Source organism: Vigna unguiculata, chromosome 6 (assembly GCF_004118075.2).
Source record: "Vigna unguiculata cultivar IT97K-499-35 chromosome 6, ASM411807v1, whole genome shotgun sequence".
In the NCBI taxonomy this organism is placed as follows: Eukaryota; Viridiplantae; Streptophyta; class Magnoliopsida; order Fabales; family Fabaceae; genus Vigna; species Vigna unguiculata.
The window spans coordinates 17,879,490-17,900,831 of NC_040284.1; the positions used below are offsets into that span (position 1 = coordinate 17,879,490).

Consider the following 21,342-nt stretch of genomic DNA (forward strand, 5'->3'; position numbering starts at 1 on the left):
TTACTGGGGGTTTCAAAAACCTCCGCTAATACTCGGGGTTTCGAAAACCCCCGTTAATGCCTGAGGTTCCAAAAACCCCCATTAATGGCAGGGGTTCTAAAAACCCCCAATAATGCATGGGGTTCCGAAAACCCCCGGTAATGTCCGGGGTTCCAAAAACCCCCGTTAATGCCTGGGATTCCAAAAATAAAAAAGACCTGATCTCATGTTTGAAGAAGAGGGAAATCTCATGGCAACGATTTTCTTTTCATGGTAATTAGCATGAGAGGTTAACGGTTTTCTCTTCATCTCTGTTTATCATGATAACTAAGTACAATATCATTTACAGGGTGTAAAAGCATTTTCATTGTCAAAACCAGTCGATATTCAAAGGAATTGGTTGCACAATTTTATTTAATTTCTTAAGTGCATAAATTTAGGAGACAGACTTTGTCAAAATTATGTTATAATTTAGAGTACAATGGATATTTAGAGCACATTTAAGAAGGAAAATGGGGGCATAGTTTGAGTGGAAGTGATTGAATTTTGCTTACATAGGTTTGGAGATATTGATTCCTCGGTTGTGGGTTGAGAACAAGTGCATTTAACTTTCTGAGTGCATCACACAACAACTATATTAGCTAGTTGACAACATGGTAAATATTGATCAAGGAAATAATTTCTTTTATTTATATATATATATATATATATATATATATATATATATATATATATATATATATATATATATAACTTTTTAATAAAAAGCGTAAGTTGAAATACCTAGCTAATAGTCACTTACTAAAACAGGTCAAAGCATAGGTTGAAATTACCACATTAATTTTCATTTCTAGTCAATCTATATTATATAGGGAATTTCCAAGTACTTGAGAGAAACACCTGACTTTTCAGGACTATCAAGTCTTGAACAATTCATTCTAAAAGATTGCCAAAGTTTGTTTGTGATCATATGCATATCAGATAACAATGAAACAAAAACAAGAAGAAATTGGAATAAGAGAAACTTACTATTTTTTCAGTGACAATCCTAAACAATTTTATCACGCTAACAGGGAGTCCTAAATTCTAATAATATGCAATAGACTAAATAGGAATTTATTCAATAATCAATTTCATAAGCAAAGTTTTTTTAGAACAAACTGCACTATGTATGGTCCCTTTATTACACTCGGACAAGTTAGCTAAATTTTAAAGGACCATTTATTACCACTATGTTTGGTCCAAGAGATGCAATATTTGGATCAGTAGTTGCCAGTGCTTCTTCACAAAGTTTAATGGCTTTATGCAAGTCTTTAAGGTGGCCCCACTTGGTCTATCTAATAGTTCCTACATCATGCAGTTCAAATATTTTTAAAAGAATATACATCTAATTTTGAGTTTTGTCATTACATATAAAATTAGAGTGTGATTTCAAGTTACAATTTTGTTTATATAATTCTGCAGAATCGAAAATTAATGAGATATAAAGGTTGAAAGACTCCATACCATACTCATCAATTGGAGCATCATAACCATAATATTTGCAAACTGTGCAAGAGTCTCATTATTTGTGCCTGCAACCAAACTTGGGTGGATAGAGAATATGAGTTCAAACAAGAACACTCTAAAACTATACACATCACTTTTGTTACTCACCCTTCCAGATATATAGTAGTCAGGATCTATGTAAGCACGAGTTCCTACTGAAATAGTTGTAACATGAGTGACATGAGTAACATGAATCGGAAGAAACTGTAAGAATCCAAAATCAGCAACTTTAACAGTAAAATTTTCATGCAACAAAATGTTACTCCATTTCACATAACGGTGAGTGATACTTAAGTCATGAAGAAATCCTAATGCAGTTGCAGTTTTAATGGCAATATTCAATTTAGTTTCACATCACGGTACATAATATCACACATTCAAGATAGAGATGAAATAATCATGTCAACTTAATCCATCACAACCAAAGAGGCCCTTTTCTTGATTGACTTAGTTAAAACACTACTATTGCAATTTTAACTTAAGATTAACTGTTAAGGTAACGTGTAAACTTTATATTCAGATTCAGTTTTAAATAAGCACCAAATTTTATCTTATCTAAAGTAGAACTATCATCTAGATGAATAGTCTAAAAATGTTAAAGCATACTTTCAGAAAGAATCAAAATTGTTATTTCCTAAATACAAGCAAAATGTTCAATAAAAAAAATCACAAAGCTCAATCCAATCAAAAAATGCATCAATAAAAGCATAGACACCACGAAATGATAGGAACGAATTAGAATATTTGTACAATGCTATCGAATTTGAACTACCATGAATCAAATTCTCTAACCTCTATAGAAGGATAAAACGAAAAACATACCTTCGTCGTTGCTGGTAGCAGTGAGATAGCGAGATTGAAGGCTTGACGTGTGTGAGCGTCCGGTGGCGGAAGACGACCCAAACAAGGGTACGCACACAATAGGGAACTTGTGGTGAGCCACAACAAGGAGGTGCTCGTGAAGTTTGTGCAGAGGAGGAATAGCCAGTTACGGAGGCGAATAGCGAACCTGGACAAGGCAAGGTCAACGGCGACGACAGAGCTCATGAATTAGTGGCTGAACCCTAATTGTTTCTACAGTCGATGGATGAAGCTCGCCAACGTCTATAAGTGATAGATGAAAAGTGAAAATGGAAGAATTGTGGAGGACAGAGGTGGACATTAAAACGAAGAGAAGAAAAAAAATATGAATAAGGGTAAAAAAATCAGAAAAAAAAAAGAAAGATGGAGGTTGACAGAATATGAAAAAAATCAAAATAGCATCTACTTATTTTAACTTTAACTGGGTTTGAGAAAAACCCACGACACTTACTTGGGGTTTAGAAAACCTCAACCACCTATTCTATTTTCTTGAGGTTATTATAACCTCTGTTAAATAACCCCTAGTAAAATTAAAATTTTTGGTAGTGAAAAAACTTAAATTTGATTTGTTTATATCTTATGTTATTTTAATTTTTCTATTTTTATGAAATATTCAATTACTTTTACCTTTATTAATTTAATATCAATACATATTTTTTTAGATAATAATCTACACATAGGGGCAAGTGAGATTCAACTATTCTAAGGTACAAGTTTTTTAACCTTACCAATTTATTATTAATAGATATTTTAATTTTAGATGACAATCAACACATAGAAATATATCTTTTAACATGTTAATTATAATCTATTGTACACAGATATGATACGTCGATATATTTATTTTGAAAATAATATGATACGATACAAATAATATATGTATATTGAAAAATGTTCAATAATTTTTAAAAACATCATATATAATTATTGTTGTATAAATTCAAATTAAAATATATATTAAAGTTGTTAACATAAAAATTTATATTTTCTAAATTATTATGATCATAAGAGTATTATTATTCTGTAGACTAAATTCTTTTATGATAAATATTAATAAAATATCTTCAAATATCAAACATGTATACAATATTTAAATTAAAGTATCAATACACTATAGATTTATAGATCGTAACATTTTTATTGTCAATAAATTAAAAAAAAATCTTACTATACCGAATAAAATCTTCAAAATTGATTTTGACACTAAAAAGTTAAACATATTTATGCAACGAATATACATATTTTTTTAATAGGTAGTGTTAAGTATGTAACACTCAACCCTTAGTTGGTTAACAATAGAGCTCAATTTTATTTTATTTTATTTTTTTACTTAAACTAAACAGAACAAAACTTGAATGAATATATAATTAAAATAAAATTATCTACAAATAGTTGAACCTGTTTAAATGTTTCAAAGTATACAATAAGAAAGTAATATTTGACACAAAATTGGATGAGTGCACATTTCATAAAAAGAAAAAACATATCAATATAAATTTATCACTATTACATATCAATTTACCGCTAGGTACTTATCCCTCAACCGATTCAACTCAAGAACATCTCATAAAAAAAATATTATCTGAGATCGTACATTAACCATATCTTTCAAGTCTACTCGGTTCAAGAAAAAATTATAATTTTGGTTATAGTTTTGTAGAAACTATAATCTTAACTTTGAATTTTGTTAATTAATTCCTATAATTTTGTAAAAATTAACAATTTTATTTCATAAAATTGTTATGCAATTTTGTTCCCTATGTTTAGTCAAATTCATAATTTTGGTCCCAATTATTTTTCACATAATTTTTATCTTTTAAGGTGTGTTCTTATGAGTGGAAAGATTCGAGGGAGAGAGAGATTATTGATTTGAGTGAATTTAAAGATAAAGTTTGTATTGTTTTTTTAAGGGAATTGGAGGTAATGTTGGAGTGAATTTGAAAGTAACTTTTGTGAAAGTTTGTGTAGGATTTGAGTGATGTGATTAATAAAAGATTACTAAATTGCTCTTATTGTTAAATGTAGTATAAAATGATAATTAGATAAGTTGTAATTAATTTTGAATTTTTTAGTTCATAAATTAAAATATTAAATATATTTATTAATTGAGAAAAATAAATATTATAATGTATTTGAAGTGAAAAATAAAATATTTAAGTGCTGAAATCGGATACATGAAACACGGATCTGGGTAAAGAATCCATGCACTTGGAAGAGGATACATAAAAAATAGATCCGGGTAAGTGGAGAAAAAGGAAGAAATTGGAATCGAATACATATGTTTCTCTCTTCTTTATCTTCTTTATCACTCACAAATAACCTTCACACAGGGACAATATTGTAAAATATCTTTTGTCACCCACAAATCTCTTCCAAAGTGGCGAGATGATATCACGAGCTTCTTCTGCCATTCGTCGCTCTTCTTCGCTCGTAAATGATTAGATACTTCATATTCACTCGTATATCCATGGTTACTATAATAGTAAATTTGCAAACATAACCTTAATTTTCAATTATTCATAAATTTATTGATTTTCAGTTTAAAACATATTAATTGCTTCACTTGTCTGACTAATTAAATTAGTGATATGATAGTCTGAACACTAATTAATACATATTTTAATTAAGGGTTAAATATGTTTTTGGTCCCTTAACTTTCATTGAATTTTGGAATTAGTCCATTTCGAAACTTTAGACTAATTTAGTCTTTCATCTTTCGAAATACGTGGAATTAGTCATTTTAATCAAATTTTGTTAGGTTTATTTGATGTTTCATACGCTTTTCAAGATTGTATTCATGTTGTTTATACTGTTTTACACATTTTTATTTTTATTTTAAGTTAAATATTATTATGAAACGCGCTTGAAATGTCTGATAAACTTAACAAAATATGATTAAAAGAACTAAATCCACATATTTCGAAAGATGAAAGACGATCCAAAATTTCAAAATAGACTAATTTCAAAATTTACTGAAAGTTGAGGGACAAAAAACATATTTAACCCTTTAATTAATTAAAATGTAGAAAATATATTCAAGATTTATATCTCTATAGGTAAAATTATCATCCCATAGACGAGAACAAAGATATTTCACAACTTATAAAAAACTAAGAAAAACATAACATAATATACGCTCAAAGAACAATACAAATCTGTTCACAACATAGTTTCAAACAACCGTTTTGTTTTTATTAATCTATTATTTGATAATTAATTTATATTTTAGTTAAATATCTCAATTTAATATTTTATTATAGAAATTAAGTTCTCAACTAAGTTGAATCTATCATCTTCTTTAAGAACATCAGAAGTGGAGTCAATGTCAGGAGGGGCGTGAACAACTAACTAATCAATCACCATTTTTACAGATTCGCAGGTGAGTACTCATCACCAACTTTTACCTAAAAAAACTTCAAATCAATTACTGTGACGTGTAACCTTTGTTTTTCCTTTTCTGAAATTTTTTCTTCAGTTTTGGGAACTGCAATTTTGTTACCAAAGAGAAACACATGAGAAGTTATACAATGGTATGTCACGTTTGTGTGCCCTTTAGTTTCCAATCATATTAATCGTTTTTTACTGTGTTGAAGCTTTTGTGGTTCCAATTTGAATGGTAAGAATTGGGTTTGCCTGTTTGTTTTGAAGTCATTCTAAGTTAAGTGAGGGAACTGGAATCAAATGTTCTTTTCTATTTGTTTTTAGGTTGTGATAAATAATAAGAGGGAAAATGAATTGGTAAAAACAATGATCTTTGCTGAGCTTTCATGACAAAGGAAATAGGAGATGTTGTCTGTATAATTAACCTCTTCGTCCCAAGATTTTGTTAGAGCTGTGACGTTAGAACTTTGGAGATCATGAAGATTTTCATAGTTTATTTGATTTTTGTTTCCTTTAAAGCTGCATATTCTGTTACTGGAGTTGAATCCTGCTATACGATGGTCATTTTGGTTTGTGTCTAGAATTGATTAGGTTACTTCCTGTTTCCTCTCTATTTCATTATCAATTCATTCTGTTATAGTACAGATACTCAGAGTTATGATAAGGCATCAGTGCTATAATGTTAAATGTTAATCTTATTCATAGCATATATTGGGATTTGTTAGGTAATCATTGTTGGATATCCGTTTTGCATAGTTTATAATCTTCAAAAGACTGTACATTTTATTTTTTCTTTTATGTTTTCCTTCACTTTTTATATCCTTTGTAAATCTTTCTTGGAACTTCTTTATTTCTCCTTGAACATGGTTTGGTTTTTGAGAATTATTCTTCTAGGTGGAATCTTGTAAGTTTAGCACAATTGTTAGCTTTCGTTTTTCATCTTATTCTTCTTTCTTAAGGTAGCCATGAACTCTTTTCACCTCTTTTCTACTTCTTGGACTTAGGAGGAGGAGCAACCGCAATAAAAACAGCGGAAGGGACGCAATGTTGTCAATGGAAGAAGCGGTGAAGAGATGGGTTGTGAAATTATCAAAGTGGGATCCACACCCCTCTGACTTCTCCTTCGCTCTCTCCCTCCTTCCGTCCCATGAACACTCCTCTGTTACCAGGTTCTCTCTCTGTCTCTGGCTCTGTCTAAATCACTGTGATTTCCACCAATCTGTTATAAATTTCAACATTTAGTTAAATGGTCATAAGCACTTTTTGTTATATGTGCAATTCTTTTATATCAGCTCTAGCTATTAAGGCTTGTTTGTGCTTTAAAGACTAAGTTTGGGAATTGAGATTTAGAGATGAAAATTGAAATATTAAAAATTTGTGTTTCCTTCTTTGTTTCCCTTTCAATCTTATTTTCAACTTTATCTAGAAGTGTCCTCTAAATTGAATGAAAAAATCATTTTATTTTTCCTTTTACTGTATACAAAGATGAAATTTTGGCACTCACTTGTAGTAAAATCAAGTAATTTGGACATTTTAGGTAGTTTTTTGCTTAGTTCAGAAACTTGTACAAAAGGGTTTTGATGAATCCATTGAGTGATGTAGTTGTTGTGCATTGGTAGGTTTGTTAAATTGGAAGACAGGAAACGTGCTCTTGTCAGCCGCATGCTTCAGTACGTTCTTGTTCATGATGTGTTACAAATCCCATTTCCTGACATTGTCATAAAACGAACTCTGGAAGGCAAACCCTATTTGGTATGAGCATTTCCTAGAACAATCAAATATAACTGATGATATGTTATGGAACTAGCCAAAATAGATGAATTATACAAATCACTTTAAGGGTTTGTTCTAGCAACATAATAAAATCCCAAAATTGTAGGATCTTGTTATGCATTGAGTGGTTTAGTTGCAAGCAATGTTTGTTATATATATGTTTGTGTCTATGTTGAATAAGAAACTCAATTTTGTTTCCTAAATCATGTATCTTGTTATTGTGATGGCTTATTTATTTGTTTATATCCTCTTTCATTTCAGGAGTATGATGATCTTAGATTCCCAAATTTTAATTTCAATGTATCACATCATGGTGACTATGTGGCCATAGCATCTGAACCTGTATGTCTTGTGGGGGTAGACATTGTCTCATATGATGTTCCACAGAGAGAATCAATTACAGAATTCGTTCAACTCTTCTCATCATACTTTTCATGTTTGGAATGGAATAACATAATCATGGCTGGCACTTCTGATGATGTATTAATTGAATTTTACAGGTATCATATGTTACACTTTACCTCTTCATTTTTGTCAACTGTCCAGAAGTAGTTCAATTGGAATTATTTCTAGTAATTTGATTTATTATTGTTCTGGTACGTCTAAGAGTTATAAATCGGTTAAAAATTTATTATAAACACCTTCCTCTCTAACTGAAATGTCATTTTTAGGACAAAACTATCAAATATATGAATACCAAATTGCTTGCTAGAAACTTTTAAGATTGTCACTGCACTCTTTAAGTGAAGGCATCTCAACAATCTTCAATGCAAAATGTCCAACAACTTTAACCTGTGACTTTATGCTCTTGTACAATATATTATTATCAGTATAACATAATTTGGCAAATAAAGGATATGAAGATTGTGTTTCTGTATAACGCAGAGCATAATATGTTCTCTGAAATTATTTCATTTATAAATCAATGTGATAGTATCATATATGATAATGTCAAAACTAGTAGAATTCTTTGTAATGTAACATGGTTCTTTGAACTGAAGACAGGCCATGTTGAAAGTCAAATATGTATTTACTTTGCAGGTATTGGAGCCTAAAAGAAGCATATGTTAAAGCTATTGGGAGTGGAGTGTCTGAAGGGTTGAATAAAGTAGAGTTTTCTCACACAAGATGGACTGATATATCAGCTAAAGTGAATGGAAAGGTTATGACACAGTGGAGATTTTGGCTGTTCGAACTTGGAGAAAGACATTGTGTAAGTTCCTCAGCAACTTCAGACACATTTTGACTATAATCAGAACCTTTACTGCACAAAAAACTTAAGAATACCAAATTTTAACTATAAGATGCTAAAGAATTGAAGGGAAGGAGGGTGTTCAACGATATTGACCAAATGATAAAGTATTGTAATGTCCTTTTCTTCAATACATACTTTCAGAAGAAACAAAATCTGCAAAATCAGCTCAATCCTTTTGCATTATATTGTTAAAATCTGGTATTTTCTTGATTTTACTAGTATTGAAATTTGATTTTCTTTCCGTTGAGAGAACTTTAAGAGGATCTAACATGGTATGTGCAAAGGATGGATCATTTAGATTTCTACTCTAAAGGTACTCATTATACTGAAATTGAATTGTTTAATCGCTGAATAATACAAAATATAGCATAAAAATGTCTTTCTGTAACCATTATGAATTCATGCATCTACTTACAGGTTTCAATTGCGAGAGTTCACCCAATATCAGCTGCTATGAGTTACAAAAGAACATTGAAGAAAGTGGACTTTACGGAAGATGAATATACTCAAGGTCTTCATCTTCCAAATGTAGACTTTGTTGAACTAGGAATAGAACAACTTATTTCAACTTTACAGAAAACTCTGTAAAAAGATTTGTACACATTGATGAAAATATTATCATTTTAAAAATATTGTATTCAATCCAAATAAGCTCTTTTTTTATTGTGAGTCAACAATATTTTATATCGGTCAAATCCTTATACATTTTATGGCCTAATTAGCCACACAAAAATGACTCAAATTTTAAGTATTTGTAAATTTGGATATTCTTAATTGATTTTTTATTAAAAAAAATTATTTTATTGAGTCCTTGAAATTGTTAGTTTTATCTAAGTACTCTGTTGTTTAATTTTTGTCATAAAGAAATGGCTTGAACACATTATTTATAATTTTTTCATTTCTAAATCACTCTTCAATTCATTCCTTTCATTTCTAATTGTTTTTATCTTCTTGATGAACTCGTTCATTTCTCTCTAAAAATGAGTTGACTGATGAGTTAGAAATTTAATTGAAGATTTTTTTTTTTAAATTTCAGTTAAAAATATTTAAATTTATAAATACTTTTATAACTTAATTAATTAAAGAAAAGATTGGTTCAATTAATAGCAACTGGTTGATGATGCATCGCGATTTAGTCGTAAATTAAGTTGTATTGCATAATCATGTTTTATTTCCTAAATCATGTTTTCATGTTATCTTGTTATTGTGATAGCTTATTTATTTATATCCTCTTTCCTTTCTGGATTACCATGGTCTTGGATTCCCAAATTTTAATTTCAATGTATCACATCATAGTGACTATGTGGCCATAGCATTTGAATATATATATATATATATATTCCGGAGCATCCATCCAGAATATAATTTCAGAATGACTTTTTAAAAAATAATTTTCTGAAAATACTTTTCGAAAATATCTTTCGAAACTGTCATTCTTTCTGAAAAAAAAAATAGAAAAAAAGAAATATAGATATTTTAATTATATTTTTAATGAGGGTAATTTAGAAATTTTTTTCTTTTATGGTGGTGCAGTAAGAAAAATCTTAATCTAAATCATCACCGCAGTCATACATGCATTTACTACTCAATCTAAATCATGGCCCTTTGTTGATTCTCATCCATAAAAGGAGAAAGACACTTCAATTTAATGCTCCAACAAATATTCTTCGGTGATGGTGGTCAAGAATAAAGAATATCTTCCACTTTATGAATGTTAATAAAAATCTTAATCTGGTTTGATTTAACTTCCGTGTACACATGAAAATCTGATTCCTTCATTGAATAGTGGAAACGTTTGGTCCTAAAAAGGGAAAGCAGGAATTTGGATAAGTTGCTTAAAAGGGCCATAGCATCAGGAAGAATACTATACCAGTTAACACAAAAATTCCCACAAAATAAGTATATAAAAACTTTCCTCTGTGATTGAGAATATATCTGATGTTCTTTCCAAGGGAACCTCAATTGCAATCTCAATACTTACTTGATCCTATTCATAAAATTAAACTCAACTCTAAACCCGAACAAATTTGAAGTTTACATTCTCAAATACTAGACCAACTCATTCTAAATTCATTATTGGGTCACCTAGATTTGCCCCACCACAGCACACTCCTAGCTGATGGCTCTGGGCATGAGAGAAACTATAAAAAAACTTACCTAAATTGCAATCATTCATAATTTGCCTTAAAGACGACCTTAATTCTAGTGCCTCAATGATACAGATACGATCTAATCCACTACAAATGACTTGAATAAAACCTATCTACCAGAAATGTGACTTAATGTGCACTCTTCCCCTTATTGGCTGTGAAATGAGAAAACCATAAACAAGGATTGCATTTATAAGAAGACACCTTTAAAGACCACTTTTAACTTGATTGAAATATTTGATGATTGATACCATAATGTACCTCCTAAAAGCTCATTAAGGAGTAAAACCCACCTCAATGTCTTGATTTAAGCTTAACTGCACAATGGGTATAAAGAACCACCTATAACTAAAAAGAAAAGTGTCTTTTAGCTTGATTTCCAGGCACCAATAATTACAGCCTCTTCCTCTGACCAACAACGTTTCATGAAATATGGATATAGCCGGAACCCAAAAGGGATGATCTGTAACTTATCTCAGGTAACAATCATATGATCGAAACCTCCTCCAGCTTGTAGTGCAGGAACTCGATTCACTCCAACATTGTGAAGCAACTGTTGTAGCCACCTTCTAGTTGTGGGGTCTTCCTGAAGAAACAAAACCGAGACCAGATAATATAAGCAAACAAAGCATGTAGTTGGTTTGGTACTGGAGAAAAATTAAATGCAATTATTTAGGTACTTCTATCTAGTGTTATTTTCAAGTAAGAATTGGTTTCATTTCCATAGTCCTAGTGATAAATTTACAAGAAAGATCAACCTAGGTTCCTCGGTCAAATGGTGTCGTTTTCAAAATTATTGGGACCTCACCTTCATAATCCACGTCATAAGTGTTTTGCATTAAAGATCAACATAAATTCCTAAGGTTAAACTCTAATTTCAAATAAAGAAAAAAACACCAAAAACTCTTTAAAGGAAGTGACCTAGATTTTGCTACATAAAATTGACTTTTCCAGTTACTTCACTAGAATCCTTCAACTTATGATTTCGGTAATCCAGCCATTCACTGAATTCATTGAATCAAATTTGTATATCACCGGAACTACAAGCACTTACACGAAGGCAACTGCTGAAAGTGGCATCTCTTAACATGTCTGGTAAACAGCTTCTTAATGCATCGCAAGCCCTGTTTTAACCAGAGCAAAGTTTAATTATAATTCAACTTGAAAGAAAATCAGCTGACGAGGCAATTTAGTTTGAAGGGATGAAGAAGGAACAAGTAGGTAGTTGCAAATTACCAACTAACCTTGGATTATCTGACAGGCGAAGATAGCACCGAATGATATGCTTCAGTAGACGAGATGAGGGTTGCTCAGCAAGAGCTGCCACCATGTTCCCCAAAACTCTACCGACCGCAAAAAAGCGCTCGGCTGTAGTACAAATATAGTCCAGGCCGACATCGTCCAAAAGAATTTTTTGAACAATAAATGTTGCAACCTGTGGTGGAGGTTTCATTAGACAAGCATGATCCATTTTACTATTATTCATGTATATATTGAAGATCAAGAGAATGAAAATTTAAAATGCCCAAGTGGCTTAATGTCTACAGAACGAAGACATCTTTGGCATTCATAGCACAAAATCATGAATCTATGTCAAATATCTGACTTTAGGATCAAGAATAACATTCTAACTCAGCTATTACGAATGCCAGTGCACAAATTACATCTTACAAAACTAAACATGCCATGAAAATTTCAAAGCCCCGTGATGTAGCTAAGAGCTTAAATTGAGACCAACTACTCATGCTATATCAGTAATGAACATATGAATCCATACACAGATAAATCATAAATGGTTGTATTAGAATGAGCAAGATAGAGTAACATAAATACACAAGTGCTCACTGGAAAAAAGTGCATATACACATGTTAATGAAACAGAGACCAGAAGAAAGTGCTCAGAAATATGAAGGAAACAGAAACTAAATCCAATTTGCCAGACAAATAACGTGATGACATAGTTTACCAAAGACTAAAAACAAAGAATCAGTAAACTCAACTGTTTTGGATAGCTCACTGCCCATTTCCATGGTGCGCAAGCACAGAGGAATTATTTCTGTTGAAAGAAGGAAACTTATAACTTCTGTATCATCGACCTGATGGATAAAAATTTTCACAATTGACGAAAACATAACATATTAGATATGAATTATAAAATAAAAAAAATAAAACACAATGATAATGTAACGTAACAGTGGTACTATACTTTTTACTTGATAGTAGTGAATAACCCATACTAACAAATTGAATTTGGGGATTTGTGTTAAGAATGTGGTGATAATTTCTTTTTAGTATTGCCATATAATCATCAATCATGTATATTGTCTTATATTTTTTTTTCTAGTAGATGTTTGCAACCAACAGAATGGGCAAGGAAGAAATACCTTCACCAATGCACCGATGACACCAAGACTGGTAAGCCTCAAGTACTCAAATGGTCTTGACTTGCTTGTTGTATTAAGGAAGGGGTACAGATATAAAGGTATATGAGCTGCAGTGGAGAAAAAAGCAAGTACAACAATTCATTGTATGAAACATCAAACACTTCATGTACTATCCTTGAACAAGCAAAAACTGTAATGGATATTATGAAGTCAAAAGTTCTCATAATTATTCAATGCAAAAAAGGTAATATAAAACTAAATGCTTCTAGCCAAACAGGTTTAGAACTGTTAGATGTAACAGGCTTAGACCAATCTCTTTGTATTTTCCTATTTATAAATGCATACCCGCATGTGCTCAATACACATTAGGGATTCAAACAATGACTCTTTTATTTCAATCAGAAGTGTGTAGATATTGGAAGTAAGAAATCTAACATAAGGTAAAAGTTATGCAGTTAAATTGGGAAGTCAGGAATGACCTACAGATAGTGAGAGAAAAGAACTTGACTTCTAAGCAATGAAAGAAGTCCTAAGATGAGAAAGACTGACAAGATTCACTTTCAGTTGTAAAAGCTATTATATATTGGATGGAAGATTTTCAGCAGACCATCTTAAAATCATTCAGGATAAGATATCCTCCAACCCAACCTAAAAATCATTTAAAACAAAACATACACTAAACCAAAGCAATCAGAAAACAGGAATTCCAACAGTGAACAAATTATATTACAGTGAACAAATTCAAGAAGAATGAATTAAATTTACAAAAGAGGATGTCTGCATCCCTTTATGCAGTAAATTTATATAAGCAGAAATCAAATTAAAAGGCTAATTTTCACAAATAATGTAAACCCAAAATAAAAATATTGACAATTCAATCAACCCCTAACCCCTAAATCAGAAGTCCATATCCATCTATGAATTAGCTCATGAACTTGACTTGTATTATGTCCCTAAAATGCTCAGCTGGACATTATAGTTTCCAGAGCTTCCCAATTCATTATATTATCCAGATGGCATCAACCAATTCGAAAAAAACTGACAGCATCTTCTAAAGCACTAGAGCATATAGAAAAAATAGAGTTCAGATTCTCTACTGATTTTTTGATGTTATCCCTCTGCTAAGCCTTCAAAATACACTCGTGTTGGTATATTAAAAGAGTTTTTAATATATTTTAAAACACTAAAATCAGTGTCCATTAATGTATTTTGGAGACACATAGGGACAACACTAAAAATTCAATATAGAATCCAAATTCGAAAAAATACTGAAAACTGTGTAACACAAAGGTGATCAATAGAAAACCAGACAGAAGTTTAAAGTCCTTCAGATGAATAAGGAAAGTGACGATACCATTGAGGAATAGCATCCTTGTATCCGGGTGAGATGCTACACACTGAAAAAAGAAATTACAAGGGAAAAAAACACTCAGCAGCGTCAGTGTTTTGTTTATTTTCTTCATAACATATTTTGAAAGGAGATAAGTGAAAAGAAGAAAAAATAAGAAGTATGATATTTATGATATGCTCATTTCCTAAGCACCTGATTTTCAGAATTAATAAGCTTAAAAAAGCAGTACTCAATAATGTCTTGGTTTCGTTTGTCCTAAAGAAACATAATAACCTGGCTAGCATAATGTATTCTGTTACATAAAATGCATGCTAGAAATTTGATACATAGTTTTGGAGTGTATACATTGACCAAGGATGACTAACCAGTCAGAATCATGTAGCATGCAGATATAATTCCACTGTTAGGGCAATGGTTCACACTTCATTGAAGTAACCGAATTCAGTATTTAAAATCAAAACGTGGTTAAAAGGGTATTCTATGCTTTATATATAGGTTACACCTCCTTTACATATGCCAACAACAACCAAGCTTTTCCAGCCATATGGATGAATGCATAGTTTGGTGTTCTAGAATATGGTCGTCATATACTGAAGTTATTCACTAAAACAAAATGAATGTCACAATAAAGCACAGAAAACAACTTGATAGGACAAAGTCATCTGACCTGAAGAAGGGCAAGAGCATTACACACTCGATTTGATTGTGCAGGAGTAAGATTTGGTGGTGAAAGAACTGGGTAAATTGAAACTATTTCCTGAAACAAACATATCAATCCTTGTAAGTAGAGGAAAATTGTGAAGAAACTTGCTACTGAAAAACAATGAATAAAAATCCAATGCCTAAGGGATAAAATGAGAAATAATTTTTTTCAATGACACAAATGCTTACAAAATATGAAATCAAATTAAATCTGAGAAAAATTAAACCAACAATGCTCATAGCTGCAGAGACTATAAAATACAACATCCGAATTAACTGAGCAAAACTAATAGTATGTTTAGTTTGGTTAAACGAAAATGAAGAAAGTGGAGAAATATTTTAGATTTAGCCTCCTTTTCGTTCATAAAGTTGGATGGGAGGGGTAATAATGGAGCTGAAATCCTTTCCTTCCTATTTCTGACTCGACTTCAATATTGGCAACATTTGCAGCAAAGGGAAAACAATTTTATTATTTTGATTATGCAACTATGTTCCCCGGAGATTTTATTTTACCTACCTTGTCCTCTATTGCTGTTTAGAAAAGTATAACGGTTATTTCTTCATATATTTCCTCCCTTCTCTTGAACCAAATCAAACAAGGAAACTTAACCCTCCTTAAGGCTGAAAAAGTGCAGTTTACAGAGTATGCCAAGAATAAAAACTTACTAATTACCAAAAGAATGATCGGCCTAGCTATTAAGACTAAGTTATAAATTAACAGTTTTAAACAAGTTGAGTTATCTCACACCATGACCGTTTACTTTTATCACCCATCACCACCCCATCAGTTTTATATAATAAAAAAATTGGTTTTTGCAAAGGAAGTTGGAAGCAACATCAACTTATCAAAAGATATAACATATCAGAATGGATAGAAAGGCAAAAAAGCACAAGGAAAAAAGTGCAATGTAAAAAAAACTCAAACTTTTACAAACTAAGTAAAAATTCACAAGAAAAATTGAAGGAAAGTATGGTTAACTATACAGGAAAGGAATGTTACCAGGGTTAGATAGCATACCTGCAAAAGTGCAGCAATAGTACCAAAAGAATTCCATAACAAAGGAGCCAGATCTTGAAATAGCTCCCTCTTCTAAAATGCAAAAAAGAAGAAAGAAAAACATTGATCAGATACCTCTATATGAGTGCATCACAAATATCGAAAATTTCTCAATATAAATGGTATGCCATTAAATCATTTTACTGATCTAATTAGACACAATAAGAACAACCACCAAAGCCTTTTCCTACTAGGAAGGGTTTGCTAATCAAATGATGTCATAATATTATGCTGTAAACCACGTCTTAGATTAGTTACACACACGTAATAAAACTTCTTATATTATTTATCAGGACTTACATATTTGAATAAAGCATAGAGGATTTCTAGTTGAAATCTTGAAAAAAAAAAATTGAACACAATGGGTTACTTGTTCTAAAGAGTAGACCTGGATTCAAAATTGAAAACCATATGGGACTGAAATAGAACACTGTTAGAATAAATAGTCTTAAATAGAATTTATTGTAAAGGTGCAGTGTGCTTTGCGCTGCACTTAGTTCCTAGATATAGCTTTTCAGATTCCTTTCTCATCCCTCATACATTGTATCTAATGTATCTATAGTTGTTAAAAATCTAATGTGTCATCTGAAATATTTTCTTTAAATTTTTGTCCCTAATCAGTTTATCACTTTCTTTTGGGTCCCAAAAGCATGTTAGATAATGTTTTGAAAATAAAGTACTTTATATAACACTTCAGAGAAAAAAAATGTAAAACAAAATGATTATTAGGAATGAAAGAGTTAAACTAATTTACCAGGTACCACAAAGAAAATTCATTAATTTATAAGGGATCAAAAAACATATTCAACTCTTATCTACCTGATTATATCATATGTCATGTTTTATTTAGTTTTTATTATCATCTAGTTAACTTTTTTTATGTTTTTTAATATTTTTTTAATTTCTTAAAGCATAGATTATGGTTTAATTACTTTATTATATTATATTATAAATAAGAATTCACCAATAACAACTTTAAATCCAACCATGAAAATATGGCACAGGAGTGTTTAACTTAATTGGGCACAACTTGAGGTTGAAGCCCAATAAATAATAAACGAGAGAAAGACACACAGAAACCCAACGGACCCGACCCAATAGGTTCTCTATTCGCTAGTACTGTCCATGTGGAAGTGAAAAATCCCTGACAACATAAAAGGAGTGTAGGTTTAGTTAGACAAAAGTACGAAGGAAGTTCAAAACACCACATAAGTGTGATGGTGATTGACTCTATGCATGGCTATTGTGGTGGGTTTAACCACAAATTGAAAAAGTTCAAAAGGGTTTGATGACGTGAATTTCCCTTGAACTTCAAAACACCACATAAGTGTGATGGTGATTGACTCTATGCATGGCTATTGTGGTGGGTTTAACCATAAATTGAAAATGTCATGTGAGAGTCTTGCCGCACCTCACTGCCATGATAGCAATAGTAACCATCAATAAGTCCAAACAACATCTAGCAAGGAGTGGCTGTTTATAACCATCAATAAGCCCAACAACCTTTGATAATCATAGCGGTGACTATTGATAACATTTTAGAATTTGAGTTATAGAATTTGATTTTAAGCTAAGTCTTTTACTAACAAAACTGACTTTAAAATAGAGATTTGTCTACCAGTGTAATTTGATGGTAACACTCTCGTCAATGTAAAATTTCAAACATCTCTACTAACAAAGGGAATTAATAATACCTATGCCAAAGCCATAGAACAAGCAACCACCACCACCACCAATTTTTTTGGTCCTGTCATGGTTTTTTTTGTCCACTAGGTCATATTTTGATCCATTTGCAGTAACGTGATGCCGCTAACTCATGGCTATTTTCTTTTTTTCATATAACAAGTGATCAAACACAGATTAAGCACTACATGGTTCATCCCAATAGTTAAACACATACAAACTGACCTCATCTCTTTCTACCTTTACTTCTCCAAACAAAGACCAAAGTGATAAGAGAGAGAAACAAACAAGGAAAACAAAGCTTTAATAAACACAGGACTGTTACCCTCACCCTCATCCGCAGCCAGCACAATGTCTCAATGGTTAATTAATACACACAAAAATAAAGAGAGAGAAACAAGATTCAATTCATATTCACAAAACACAATTAAATAAATAAGAGGAACCCTAAGCACATACTCAGAAAATAAAAACAAATACTACAAACTTCAATTCACCGGCATAGCAGTTCAAACTACAAAAAATTGAAGCAGAAACTTGAAAAAACAAGTAAAAATATTGTTTATAAGGGCTAACCTTAGAAAGTTCCAGAAGCGCATTTTCTCGGAGTTCAGGGTTGCTGAGTTCCAATACCAGTTGCTCAGCAGATGCCATCTTCCGATCTTTGCCTGCACCGGAGCCCTGCGTTCCGGCCCCACTGGACGAAGATGGTGGACCGCCGCCGAAGGCCGCACCCATAGACAGCGATTGGGGCAAATTAGACATTTTGGGATACAATTCACTCTAGTTGAGTTTAGTCTTTTTTTCTCTCTGTGGTTCTTTTAGAGAGAACACGCCGAACAAAGAAACACTTATATGAAAATATAATAAGCGGTTTTGCGTTTGAAACCATTTTATTTTTATTTTTTAGGTTTTTAAGTTTAGATTGACACGTATCTTCTCATGTTTAAAAGATGGATTGTGCTTCTCCTCGATGTGTTTGTGTGTTATCTTGAATGGATCTGTTTGTTATGTAAGTATCCAAGGAAATGTGTGAGAAAAAAAGAAAGAAACACAAATGAAATTAATAGTATTTATGACTTTTTATTAACTCCACATATTATATAATAAATATGTATTTAGAAAATTGATTTTTTTATGGATAAATTAGATTAAAAAAGTGTTTCTTTTTTCATCTAGTTAGGCATCAATGTTTTTAGTTATTGTAAAATAAATTGATTTTTTATTTTGATTTCTAAATAAAAAAATTATCTTCTAAATTTTAAAATAATTGTTTTTCTGACTTTTATTCTTCTAAAATTTAAAATAGCTAATTAGAATCCTCAATGTACTTAAAATGGTTATAACATACTAGCACAAAGATGTACACAGTTTGAGTAATTGTACTTATTTTTTTATTATTTTATTTTATTTTAATGAATTAAAGCACTGTTTAAATATTTATATTTATTTTGTTACTATACTATCTTATTTTAATAAATTAAAGTTTAATATTTATATTAATTTTAATTTATAAATTTATTTAAATAAAAATATATTATTGTTTTATACATTTGATGTTCAATATATAATATGAATGATAACATAATATATATATATATATATATATATATATATATATATATATATATATATGAAATATTATCTTTCCATAAATTTGTACAAAAAGTTCATCACAAATTTTCACTCATTTGCACATAATTATCCACATATGTGACAGATGCTATGTCATTTATTTGAGACAGTAGGCAAGATAATTTAATAGTTTGGATTCAAAACCACTTCAATCTAATTACTATGGTCCATACTAACTACATGTAACATGGTTCCTGTATAATTTTAGTTTTTTGATAAATTTGTACAAAAAGTCATTTGTAACTTCTCACTTATTTGCACATAAATCCTCACACACACATATGTGTGTGACAACTACTCTGACATTCATTTGGGACACTACATGTAATTTCAATGTAATTACTATGATTCATCACTTAGGTCTACATCTGCACCACATATTTTGCATATATTTAACTTAGAAATGAAAACTGCATTGTATATTACAGACATTGCTTTCCGGCAAATATTCACCGATTTCCAATAAGAGTAATTAAGGTAAGTCAAAGGTCAAATAATGATTATAAATACAATTAGAACCTGCAGATAAATGTAAGCATTCATTAATCATTAATTTGATATTTGACTTGAGAAAAGTACTATGTTGACTTGAGTATTGAAGTCTCTTTTGCATGTACACCCCCACTGGTGTTAGAAAGAAGACAAATACTTTAGTGAGTGGTCCAGACCAGAAGTATAAGAATTCACTAGAAGTTCAAAAATCGTAGTAAGACATTATTTCGGCTCCATAAATAGTGCTCCTGTAGGAACAATATATCTCTCGATTTTGTTATTCTTGTTTTTTCCATTTTGGGTTTATTCAAATAAACTTTTTATTTATTTTCTTAATAGTTTAAACTTGTATGATCTATAATCTATATTTTGTGATTTTAAAATACTATTTTATCTTTTTTAATCATTATTTATTTCTTATAACAAGAAGAATAATTTGAAGACTAGAATTGCATATTGAAATTATGAAAACACACATTTTTTTTGTATTTTTTTAATGTAAATGAAATAATTTAATAAAAAATGTTTAATAATTTTCCTTTTCAACCAACTTTTGCATGATTTTATTTAAGGTGACAAATTATCACTCAGCAAAAAAGAGAATAAAGTAAATCTCTTGTGTCTAAATCATTTTTCACTTAAACAATGAAATTTTGTTTAAACCAGAATATTGATGAGTCAATTCTTTTTCTTTTCATCGGGAATTTTAGTTTAAGTTGAAACTTTTAGTTCAAACAACAATATACATATAATAATAACAGATATTAATGAAGTTGAAATATATACTCATAATTTCTTAGTTTTAGTAATGATTATGATATACTATAGTTATGAGATGATACTCTTACAGGATCGGGATAGCTAGAGGGTTATATTGTGTAACATTAAGTATGAAACTCAGTTACAAGAAAAAAGAAAGATATATAATATTTTCATTAATAATCTAATCATATAGACAAAACATCAATTAATGAAAAGTTGAATAATATTATTGTATCACTTTTTTTTTACAACTGTACATCTTAACATAATTTTAAGGTCGATTTTTACTCATAATAGTTCTTCTAATCTGGAAATTCACATATTTCTAT

The 21,342-nt window shown here is 30.6% G+C and overlaps 3 protein-coding genes across 9 annotated transcripts; 1 reads left to right on the plus strand and 2 right to left on the minus strand.

Annotated features, from left to right (window-relative positions):
• Positions 1–1,081: 1,081 nt before the first annotated feature.
• Positions 1,082–2,848, minus strand: LOC114187602. 5 transcript variants are annotated; one of them, XR_003605289.1, is made up of 4 exons: positions 2,350–2,848; positions 1,636–1,731; positions 1,486–1,564; positions 1,082–1,326 (listed from the first exon to the last, which is right to left on the minus strand). XR_003605289.1 is itself a non-coding variant. In XM_028075887.1 (4 exons), exons 1-3 carry the CDS (start codon positions 2,572–2,574, stop codon positions 1,506–1,508), a joined length of 369 nt encoding a protein of 122 aa, XP_027931688.1. In that variant the 5' UTR covers positions 2,575–2,836; the 3' UTR covers positions 1,082–1,326; positions 1,486–1,505. The 5 variants fall into 5 exon arrangements, 1 of the variants encoding a protein (XP_027931688.1); XR_003605287.1 differs by having other exon boundaries at positions 1,636–1,682; positions 2,350–2,833; XR_003605288.1 differs by having other exon boundaries at positions 1,486–1,553; positions 1,636–1,682; positions 2,350–2,831.
• Positions 2,849–5,657: 2,809 nt separating this feature from the next.
• On the plus strand, positions 5,658–9,460 carry LOC114187337 (L-aminoadipate-semialdehyde dehydrogenase-phosphopantetheinyl transferase-like). Of its 3 annotated transcripts, none has more exons than XM_028075561.1 (8): positions 5,658–5,767; positions 5,864–5,918; positions 6,774–6,938; positions 7,389–7,521; positions 7,804–8,042; positions 8,584–8,755; positions 9,096–9,110; positions 9,215–9,460. In XM_028075561.1, the coding sequence occupies exons 3-8, from the start codon at positions 6,814–6,816 to the stop codon at positions 9,383–9,385; spliced, it is 855 nt and encodes a 284-aa protein (XP_027931362.1). In that variant the 5' UTR covers positions 5,658–5,767; positions 5,864–5,918; positions 6,774–6,813; the 3' UTR covers positions 9,386–9,460. The 3 variants fall into 3 exon arrangements, with proteins under 3 accessions (XP_027931362.1, XP_027931364.1, XP_027931363.1); XM_028075563.1 differs by having other exon boundaries at positions 5,659–5,767; positions 9,048–9,110; positions 9,215–9,268; XM_028075562.1 differs by lacking the exon at positions 9,096–9,110 and having other exon boundaries at positions 5,659–5,767.
• A 1,650-nt stretch (positions 9,461–11,110) lies between these two features.
• Positions 11,111–18,989, minus strand: LOC114188721 (CCR4-NOT transcription complex subunit 9-like). The gene is made up of 9 exons (XM_028077349.1): positions 18,701–18,989; positions 16,403–16,474; positions 15,350–15,439; positions 14,686–14,728; positions 13,332–13,438; positions 12,948–13,043; positions 12,192–12,382; positions 12,002–12,071; positions 11,111–11,533 (listed from the first exon to the last, which is right to left on the minus strand). Exons 1-9 carry the CDS (start codon positions 18,887–18,889, stop codon positions 11,423–11,425), a joined length of 969 nt encoding a protein of 322 aa, XP_027933150.1. The 5' UTR covers positions 18,890–18,989; the 3' UTR covers positions 11,111–11,422.
• Between the last annotated feature and the right edge of the window lie 2,353 nt (positions 18,990–21,342).

Excerpts from the sequence above, each read along its gene's own strand:
- LOC114187602 (XM_028075887.1), bottom strand. The coding sequence starts at position 2,574 with ATGAGCTCTGTCGTCGCCGTTGACCTTGCCTTGTCCAGGTTCGCTATT. Across the intron at positions 1,732-2,349 it reads TGCTACCAGCAACGACGAAG|TTTCTTCCGATTCATGTTAC; the intron begins GTATGTTTTTCG and ends GGATTCTTACAG. Across the intron at positions 1,554-1,635 it reads ACTACTATATATCTGGAAGG|GCACAAATAATGAGACTCTT; the intron begins GTGAGTAACAAA and ends GTTTGGTTGCAG.
- LOC114187337 (XM_028075561.1), top strand. The coding sequence starts at position 6,814 with ATGTTGTCAATGGAAGAAGCGGTGAAGAGATGGGTTGTGAAATTATCA. Across the intron at positions 6,939-7,388 it reads GAACACTCCTCTGTTACCAG|GTTTGTTAAATTGGAAGACA; the intron begins GTTCTCTCTCTG and ends GTGCATTGGTAG. Across the intron at positions 7,522-7,803 it reads TGGAAGGCAAACCCTATTTG|GAGTATGATGATCTTAGATT; the intron begins GTATGAGCATTT and ends CTTTCATTTCAG.
- LOC114188721 (XM_028077349.1), bottom strand. The coding sequence starts at position 18,889 with ATGTCTAATTTGCCCCAATCGCTGTCTATGGGTGCGGCCTTCGGCGGC. Across the intron at positions 13,044-13,331 it reads TCATCGGTGCATTGGTGAAG|GTCGATGATACAGAAGTTAT; the intron begins GTATTTCTTCCT and ends TTTATCCATCAG. Across the intron at positions 12,383-12,947 it reads GCAGTGAGCTATCCAAAACA|GTTGCAACATTTATTGTTCA; the intron begins GTTGAGTTTACT and ends CCTCCACCACAG.